Source organism: Pagrus pagrus (assembly GCF_965226575.1).
Source record: "Pagrus pagrus genome assembly, chromosome: 2".
Lineage (NCBI taxonomy): Eukaryota > Metazoa > Chordata > Actinopteri > Spariformes > Sparidae > Pagrus > Pagrus pagrus.
This window is the reverse complement of record NC_140186.1, coordinates 33,833,339-33,843,257: the sequence shown is the minus strand read 5'-3', so window position 1 is coordinate 33,843,257 and position 9,919 is coordinate 33,833,339. Positions and strand designations below refer to the sequence as shown.

The following is a 9,919-nucleotide window of genomic DNA, read 5'->3' as shown; positions in this document are numbered from 1 at the left end:
GTGTGTCCATGTGTCCATGAGTGTTTCCAAGTGGGTTTGGGTTAGTGAAACATGACCAACAAAGCAGATAACATTAATCTCTTCTTCATGCAGCCCAGCTGATCAAATCATTATTTCAATATCAACATAAATGCAAATTGATGACAACATCTGTTCTGTATGATCAGCCACAGCCAGGTTTAAAGATGTGTGAGTCAATAGGAAGTTCTTCATTTTACTGCCACACAGCCCCGCCTGTGATGTTGCTGCACATACAGTTACTCTGCAAAGTGACAGCCTGTTACATCTGCAGTCTGCAACATTCACAAAAGAGTTCTTGTCTGTCAATATATCTTCAGTTTCTGTTATCAGACAACTGAACAAGTATGTAATACTTAATGTTCAGCTTATAACTAGCCTATGAACAGCTCTGTTGTGAATTTGACTCTCTCAGCATTGCAAGATTGTTGATTTCCTCTTTCTCAACATTGTTGATTGTTTTATTTATAATGTATATAAGTATAATCCTCATACTTCACAAAAGAGTTCTCTCAATGTCTGGGAGTGCAGTCATTGGTTTACGGTGTGAACAGGAGGGGGCTGAGCACACAGCCCCGGGGAGCTCCAGTGCTGTGCACTAATGTAGAGGAAGTTTGACTGCCAATAAGAACTTTTCTTGGGGTCTGCTTGTGAGGAAGTCCAGTATCAAGTTTCAATGTGTTGTACTAAAGCCCGGAGTGTTTAGTTGTCCAATCAGCTTCGTGGGTGAGATTGTGTTGAATGCAGAGTTCAAGTCAACAAACAGCATCCTGATGTACAGTAGCTGTTCTTTTTCTCCAGTTGTGTGAAGACTGAGTGAGAGGAAATTGACATAAAATCCTGTGGATCTATTGGTTCTGAAAGCATACTAGCATACTGAAATATAAAAGTGATGGTGGGAATAAAAACAACATGCTGGTAATTTTGCTGTTCGGACACCACTGCCAGGAGGCTGAAATGTAAAATTTCAGTGGAGCATGAGGCCAAAAAGTTCATCTTCCTGGGTATAGCCTTACCAAAATCATACTGTAGCTTCTCCACTTATTTATTTATTTGTTTTATTTTCTTTTTTAAATTTTCTTTTGAATTGTTTGGCTTAGCTGTTTTCGCTGTTACCTACCTGTGTCCTTTCGTGTTTTTATATTCGTTAGTATGTCCGTACTGTCTTTAAGTGTATGCACGAAAAGCTGATGGGGGTAGAACACAAAACTCCGTATCTTTACCTACTCTCCCCTCTGTAGAAAAGATAGCAGTGAAGATCACTTCATGTGAGGACAGATTAAAACTCAAAACAATGATGGACAGCTCCGTGGTCTCTTTGAAAATAAAAGACCAGCGTGATGCAAGGACATAAATAGTGAGATAACAGTCAAGGACAAGAGTTTCAATTGTTTAATTCAACTAAAATGCCGTTGGAGCAATTAAATTCAGTTAATTTACCGTCATATAGACCTATACCTAGTGGAAATCTTTGTAACAAGTTTATTTAGTTTATAAATGAAGTTGATAGGTGAGTTCATTTGAAAATAAAGAAGGATGAGTTATGTGCCTTATGTTCCAACATTATGTAACTTTTTTACTCATCATTTTACATTTTACTAATCATTTTGATGGTTCAATGTCTTGTAATAGGGTGAATGGTGTCTCTGGACTTTAGTTGAATATTTGAAAAACACATTTATTTCAGAAAGCTGCATTAAACTATATTTCTGATATGATAGTGTCCCGATCAACAAAGAGAAAGCAGCAGTATTTAGCAAGTCATTTAAGTGGAGTCATGTTTGATTGTACAGCCAAATGTCAAATGTAGCGTTTCTTTACACAAACTCTAGTGAACCATGAGCTGTGACACAGTGTCAGTCAACTTCAGCCCTTCAGTCAGTGTTGACATTCCTCATAACTCCTTGGCACTTTCCCAAACCGGTCTCTCTCCAGGAAGCAGTGTGACCTCTGCAGCAACAGTTTTCACAAACGTAGCAAAAATTTTGTTTGACATTTGCTTATCAGAGATTAAAGTTTTTGCGTGTCAGCAGGGATGCACGCTTCCTTTCATTTACTGAGAATTGATTTTGAACAGGGCAATGCAGCGGTGCAGTGGCTAAAACTGTTGCCTCACAGCAAGAAGGTCCTAGGTTTGTGAGTTTACATGTTCTCCCCGTGCCTGCATGGGTTCTCTCCGGGTACTTCTGCTTCCTTCCACAGTCCAAAGACATGCAAGTGAGGATACTCAGTCTTAGAATGTGTGTTTGAATGGTTGTTTGTCATTGTATGTCAGCCCGGTGATTAATTGGCGACTTGTCCATGGTGTACCCTACCGCTCACCCAATGACAGCTGGGATCGGCTCCAGCCCCCCGCAACCTTGCAAAGGATAAGCAGTCGCCCATAATGATTGAATGATTTTGAACGTCCTTTAATATGATAAACCCTCCACATCAAACACTCAGGTATATTGGAGATGGAGATGGTGAATGGAGTTTGACTGAACCATTGTTCAAAAGTCTGCCGGGCTTTCTGGGTGTTTTTGATTTAAAATGCCTGAAACAAAGAAAAAGTCTTATTGTCACAGAAATATTTTTACATTAGACTACGGTGTAAAGGCATTTAGGTATTGGTGCCAGCCACCAGGCCTGTGCTCCACCAGAAATAAGCAAAAAGGCAGCTAGGTCTATGCATCTACGAGACACATTAAAAAATTTAAGTTTGAATTTTAATTTGACTCATAGTATCATATGTGATGCTGCTGTGAAGGTTTGATCCACCTGGATATACATGCAAAATCCAAAAAACAGTGTGCTTGAAGGAACCGTTCAACTAAAAATCTAAATGTTTGTCAATTTCTGAACACCCACATGCTGATGGAAAGATGGGTGAAGTGCTCATGCACCCATTTCAAACAGGGTGTGTCTTTAGCTCAGCAGCTACAGCCAAGATTTGAGTTTTACAAAGGGTGTAAATAACTTCTTTTCACAAGACAACAGTTTCAGCTCCCTGTAAACCACACATCGAAATCTTTATATTGCTTTTTTGTGTACAAATTCAAAAAACAAGATACAGTGTGCTACACAGTGAGCATATAAATATAAATGTTGGCAGAAGTCCAGCAGTTTTGAACTTTGAACAGTACAGCCAGGCCAGCTGTTTCCCCTGTTTACAGTCTTTAAATTGAGCTAAGCCAATCCTCTGCTGGCTCCAGGGTCATATTTAGCTTACAAATATAAGCGTGGTTTCAATCTTTCATCTGACATGTTAATGAAGTAAACAGTCATAGTTCCTAAAATGCTGAACTGCTCCTTTAATCAATACACTGTTTCATATGTAACACAGATGAAGCCAGTAAAGTTACTTGACGATTTGTTTGATTTGGGTTTGCCACTCATGAATCCATGAATATTGCCGACTGTTAGTAGCTGTTATTGGAAAATATTAGCAATGTACGCATCTGCAATGTAGCATTTATGTTTTTACTGTTTCGCATATTATATTGGCGGAACACAATCAGGTCAAGTCAATCTCAGGATGGATATCCTATCAATCTGCAGTGATTGCTTTATTCCAGTATCTTCTTTTTTTTTACAACAATACAAGAAAGTCATTCAGATTTATACCCTGTATATATACATACTCATACTTTGAGAAAATTGTTGCTGGAGAAAAGAAGGAATCCTACCAAAAAAATCACAGATGTCATTCAATACGATTCCCTCTTCAAAAATAAAGCATGATGTTTATGCTGGCTAATTTCTCATCACGTAACAGCTAAGCTATCCAATGTCAAAATCTACCAAAACCATGAGCTGTTTTGAAACTGAATCATCCTCACAGAATCACAAATGTATTGTTGATGTCAACACATCTGTTGGCTCAGTAAATTATAAAACAGTTGGCCGGTTTGCTGAAGAACAAAAATGTAATTTGCAGCCCAGTTTTCATTTTTCTTTTCCATGACTACACTTCACTCTCTGGCTTTAGTTTCTTCCTTCCAATATGTTAACCCTTCCCTTGGAATGTCCTCTTTGTGTGTGTGTTAGAAGGGGTTGATGCGGAGTCCTGTTCCCAGAGGGGAGAAGGGGTTGACTTTTGCCCACATCAGAGCATCATTAAGAGAGATTGCTGATTTACCGTCCTCCAGCAAAAGCACTGGACCCTGCACATTAAAAAGAAGGAGAAGGAAAGTCACAAGTAGTCACAATATTATCAGTGTAGATACACACAGACTAATGAAGTCTCAAAACACACACCTGTATTCTGTGTCCAGTGAAACAGGACAGCTGAACATCCGAGTGGCTCGGCAGATTAGAGCCTGTCACATAATCAGCACCACACAAGACTAACGCAGCTGAGAGAGAGAAAGGAAATATGTTTAATGATGGGAAATGATGAACCGTGGCATTGTCATCTTGGAATAAGAAAAGATCGAGAATCGAATTGAATCATGACCCTAAAATTGATCAAATCAAATCGAATTGAGGATTTGGAGAACCGTGACACCCCTAGTAGTCAATCACTAACTCAACATCTCAGTCTTAGGGTGATGTTGCTGAAATATACACCAAACTCTACTATATGCTTTATAAGCGGTGCTTAATGTCCATAAACTTCCCTGATAAACTGTGTTTACAACTGTTATGTTTACCAGCATCTGTTGGTTGGACTCTCCTCTCTAGGCAGCTGAACTCCTCTCTTTGACACTCTGATGGAGGACTGTTGACAACAGACAGACAGAGATACAATTGTGATGCTGTGCACATGCACATAAGCAATGTAGAGATATTGTAGTGATGACAACAGTCACTGGAGCTATGCCTGCCATATAAACATTTGACCGTATGCACATAGATTTAAAAGTGTGGGACATATTTCCAAATAGAAGATAAGTTGTCTGCAGCAAAGACAATGCCTCGGACGTGTCTATATCTGGGCCCATTCATCCCCTGGGCCACCCTTGACACTTCTTTTGGAAAGGATGTAGATCTAAGTTCTTCCACTGCTCAGCTGCTCAGAGCCTCCAGCTCTGGAAGAGAGAGTTGGTACAGATCCAGACCTTCTACAGGAATAAACACCCGGAGTCACCTCAGATTCTGCTCTGATCCGGAGCCATTTACCGACGCAAGAAAAGCTTAGAGATTACTTTTTAACTTTTGGAATTTACAGAGTGAAGCCTTCAAGGTCTAAGTACCGAAACTTTAATTAACTTAATTGCAAGTGAAGTGGACAGTGTGCGGGAGTCTTTTTCCTAACTTTTGGAATTAAAAAATCTGATTTATCTTCACTCCTGTTTAGCAACTTGACTGCAGCAGTGAGGTGACCTCCATCGTTGGGTGTTTATGTTCTGTAATGTTGACCTGCAGGTAGACGGGACATGTACTTTACTTCATGAACTTAATCTGACAGAGAAGAGAGGGGAAAAAGAAGGGAAAATCAGAGTCTCTGGTGAGTCCTGAGTTTAGTCAGAGGTTGACCTGAATTCAGACACATTAAATTCACATTGGTATGGTCTCATTCTCTGACTTCCTTCCTCACTCTCTGACTCTCTCCTGGAAGTTATAACGACAGGTGACCAAATGAAACGCACCGTAACTTTGAGTAAACTTGTGGATTTGTCTGGATTAAACATTGTTGGAAACATTTAGGATAATATATGAACACAACTCAACAAAATATATAAGGTGCAGTTGTTTTGAGACATTTTAATGCAGAAATTCTCCATATTATATATCTAACTCTGGCCATTTTTAATCTGTTTCCTACACACAGACCTCATGAAGTCTGATGGCTCTCTGTCATGACGCTCTAGCTTCTCTGTCTGGATTGATTGTAACGAAGCTCCACAGCACAGGGTGCGAGCATGATGAGGCTCGATCCAGTCTCTCCTCATCAACAAGTCATTGATACCTAAAAGAGATGGTTATCTTCAGCCACCACTCCTGTCAGTCAGGCAGCAACATGCCCGTCTTTGTCATCTCTCAGAACGACACATCTGTCTCCCTAGAGGTGATTCAGCTGCTCTTCATGTATCTCTAGTCATCTTAACTCTCTCCTCTCCTGTGTTGCCATGGTAATAGCCCTCGTTGTGGCCTTAGCTTTTGGCTCTACTGGACAGCTGAGACTGAGCATGATGATAAAGTAGAGAGTCGTGACTGTGACAGCATCCTCTTCTCCAGCTGCCTCTTTAGCATCATTGAATCATTTACAGTAGATAGATGAAGAGGAAGTGCAGCTACATCACCATCTTCCTCTTAAAATCTTAATTAGTGTTAATTTGTAAGTTTTTTTTACACTGTACTTCATGGTGATATAATTAACATTTAGTTGTATTAATATTAGTTTGGTGTGTGTGTGTGTGTGTGTGTGTGTGTAACCTACTTGCTGTTACTTTGTGTGCAGGCCCTCCAGGCATCCAGCTCCACAGACAGCTGCTCAATCTTCAGAGGAACACACACCTCCCTCCTCTTCAACAACTGACTGAGAAACAGACAGAAACACATGGTGGTTAAAATGACTCACAAACCATTAATCCAGTTTCAAACTGAATATGTCAACTAAGTGCCAAGTGCAAAACTGCTGAAGGAGCAGCTTGACATCAGGCAACAGATTATCATTGAAAACACAGAGGCCATTATTGCTGTATTACACTTATTTTTTTAAAACATTCCTCCTGTAAAGTCTTAACCCTATTTCAATCATACAGCTATTGTCAAACTAATGTACTGTACGCTAATGTAATGTTATGTTCAAGTGATATAAAACATTTGAGTGCCAAAGACTCAAAAACAACAAAAAACAAAGATATGTCTGTCTGTCTGTCTGTTCTTCACACATCTCGAGAACCATCCATCTATCAAATATCTGAATCTATTTGGCTGTTACATTTTAACTTTGGTGCACAGTGATTAAAAGTCACAGAACTACTTATCATTAAGTTGATCTGATGGCTTATCTGTGTACAACACCATGTGCATTAAACTAGTTACACAGGTACAGCAACACATGATCTGACATAGGTACAGCTGTACTTACATGATATGTTATGCTTACTTCATACATATGATAAACAGTAGGATAAAAATACAATACAATACAATAGAAATATTGATGATCTATCTATAGATATATAGTCACAGTCATCTGGTCAGTCCTGTGCCGTTAGAGTACATTACTCATAAACTTGCTGACAGACCACAGACCAATCTGAAACAAAATTGAAGGTTTGAACTGAATTTAAACAGCAGCACGCCATCTTGACACTTTTAAAACACCTCAGAAATGCTCTATTTCAGAGTTTAAAAAGTTAAAAAAAATTCTTAGCACACACAGTTGCTTACCTGGTGTATTCGTAGAGTGCAGGTACAATGCTGGAGTACTGTCTTCTAATGGCCAGCAGACCTCCAATATAACCACACAGGATCAACAGCTCACTGCGGCTTCTACACACACACACACGCACGCACGCACGCACACACACACACACACACACACACACACACACACACACACACACACACACACACACACACACACAGTGTATGGAAGTTAACAGCATAATGGGGAATGATTAAAATGACTATTAATGTAATCCTACAGTCATAATTGTTCTTACTCAGTTAACTTGGCCATGATAAGGCGGTCAGTTCTAATGTAACTCATCAGGTCCAGGATTGGCTGAACACTATCCACCGTCCAATCAGATCCAGTCAGTTGTTCTGGTGAGGAGGAAAATTAAAGAGAGGTTTACGAAGCTTTGTGAAATTTGGCTAATTTTCTTATGTTAACAGTTTGTATGAATGTTTTGAATGTAATTCATTGCATTCTATGTCATATCGATTAAAAAGTGCAGTGTCTTCATGAAGATTGGTTTGGAAACATCGCTCACAGATTCACGCTTTAACTGCACTGGTGTGTTGGAGAACCATCTATGGCTAAATTGTATAATATTGATAATAAAATATAACAAAAAGGCTACTTTAAGAATCAAATTTGATATCCGTGTTGGAAAAAATACTGTTTTTAATCACACCAACACTGACAGGGTGTGTGAATGTTAATAGTCAAGATGCACATTTATTGTTGGGTGAGCACAGGCGCAGTTAGAATTGGTTCAGGGGGCTCACTGAACTCCCTGGTGACCATTGCCAAAAATGCATGTAGGGTTTTAAATGATCTATATTTTTTATAATAATGCAGAACTAAATATTTATTGTAATGCCTCAGTGTTTGTAAATAAAGGGTAAACTATTATTATATTAAGTATGTGACTCTGACAGTGGAATCTCTCCAGAGGAAACAGAATTAAAATGTTTAGTTTTTGAAATATTTTTTAGCTCAGGATTGATGGGGATCAAGAACTTAAATCATCATACTTAAATGTGCCGATATTACTTTAGCTTGGTAACCACACACAGACACAATGAAACGAGTTGTCACTACCTTTGACGTGATCTATCCCTATCTGTAGGGCGTTCTCGGGTTCAGAGCTCAGCAGGTGGAATTTAACTGCTGAAAACAAATCTCCTTCACACATGGCTGCCTCTGCCAGGGCCTTACACTCCTCTAATGAAGGCAGACCGCACTTGAATGACAAACAACACATAATCATTGTCAATACAATCATCATAATTGATAATATCATCAACAGTTTCCAGTCCATCTCATCTAAAACATGTCTTAGATTTAACTTAATGATCACCTACTCACCCTTTCATGTAACTGGTTGATTTCAGCTGCACTTCCTGGGTAAAATGCACACAGCTTAGCCAATAAAATGTGGTTGTCAGGAATCATTTGCAGTAGGTCAGCTGAGAGCTCCCTAAATGTAAACATGGTAAAGATATAAGTGCTTTGCACAGACAATACCTTCAGTAGCCACTGTAGATGTACAGCTGTGCACTGAAGCCCTAGCTCCACTCTAGTACAGGCAAAGGTGGAGCTCTTTAACTTTAGCTACTTATTCATCTGTAGTCACTCAAAGTGATAAATGCAGAGGTGAATTTTGGCTGATTTATTAAGTCCAAGCTGAAATAGGTTGTAGCTCTTCCCTACTGTACAGGCTTGGCTGCATGTTCGAAATTAGTTCCCTGCTCCACAGAGACCAGTGGTCTGCCTGTAATGGCTATCAGTGGGTTCCAACTAGGGCTTCAGTGCATAACTATATGAAATTCACAAATGTGAAATGTGAACAGTGTTTCACCCTAAAGTTTGAGAAAATAAAACTTAAGAGGTGGATGCAGTATTTGCCTGCTAAGATTTTTTCTTTCAGCATAGATGAGAAATTCTCAGTGTTAAGTTATAACAGCCCAGAAAATGAGCTTGTAGCAGTGTTATAGTTCATTAATTGGCAAAAGATTATGGGCCTGCCAAGATTTAGACCGCTTTTTTGGCCGGGAGGACTATCACAATCATGTGCTATGATGCAAAATCAAAAATAGCTTTTAAATAGATTAATACAGTCGTCTTAACACCAAACCAAATGATGGCAGTCTCAGTTAACTCATCACATGAAGCTGGTTATCAGCCAGCTGTACATGAGTACATTCATGGTGGGGTTTGCAACATGAATAGATCAGAATCAAAGTACTTAAAAGTAGGCCAAAACTCAACCCTGTGTTAGTTGAATTACTTCCAAGGTTTCCAAAACAATGATAGTGTATTCCCTGACTGGACATGCACGGATGGAGACATACCATGTTGGTGTGGTCATGTACTTCCTTGCCAAGAGTTCAAGGCAGTATGCGGTGCTCTGATTGGCTGCCTCTCCTAGGACGAGACCCACACATGCAGCCAACTCCAGCTCATTACCTCGGATCAGACTAGACATGGCTAACTAAAACATAACACACACATACACACATATTTTAAGTCACATTTTCTTCTTATTATCATCAGTAATGATCAGTAATGATAAAG

The 9,919-nt window shown here is 39.4% G+C and overlaps 1 protein-coding gene across 2 annotated transcripts in view; it reads right to left on the bottom strand.

Annotated features, from left to right (window-relative positions):
• Positions 1-3,530: 3,530 nt before the first annotated feature.
• wdr17 (WD repeat domain 17) overlaps positions 3,531-9,919 on the bottom strand; it is a 31,531-nt gene continuing 25,142 nt past the window's right edge. The window contains exons 24-32 of one of the 2 annotated variants that reach the window (XM_084364469.1): positions 9,697-9,836; positions 8,711-8,822; positions 8,444-8,585; positions 7,617-7,719; positions 7,342-7,443; positions 6,383-6,481; positions 4,653-4,720; positions 4,258-4,355; positions 3,531-4,163 (exon numbers count right to left, since the gene is read on the bottom strand). In XM_084364469.1, coding sequence (XP_084220595.1) covers positions 4,044-4,163; positions 4,258-4,355; positions 4,653-4,720; positions 6,383-6,481; positions 7,342-7,443; positions 7,617-7,719; positions 8,444-8,585; positions 8,711-8,822; positions 9,697-9,836 — 984 coding nt within the window. In that variant the 3' untranslated portion in view covers positions 3,531-4,043. Of the gene's footprint in view, positions 4,164-4,257; positions 4,356-4,652; positions 4,721-5,814; positions 5,912-6,382; positions 6,482-7,341; positions 7,444-7,616; positions 7,720-8,443; positions 8,586-8,710; positions 8,823-9,696; positions 9,837-9,919 lie in introns of those variants that run through there. The other variant, XM_084364470.1, reaches the window with a different exon arrangement.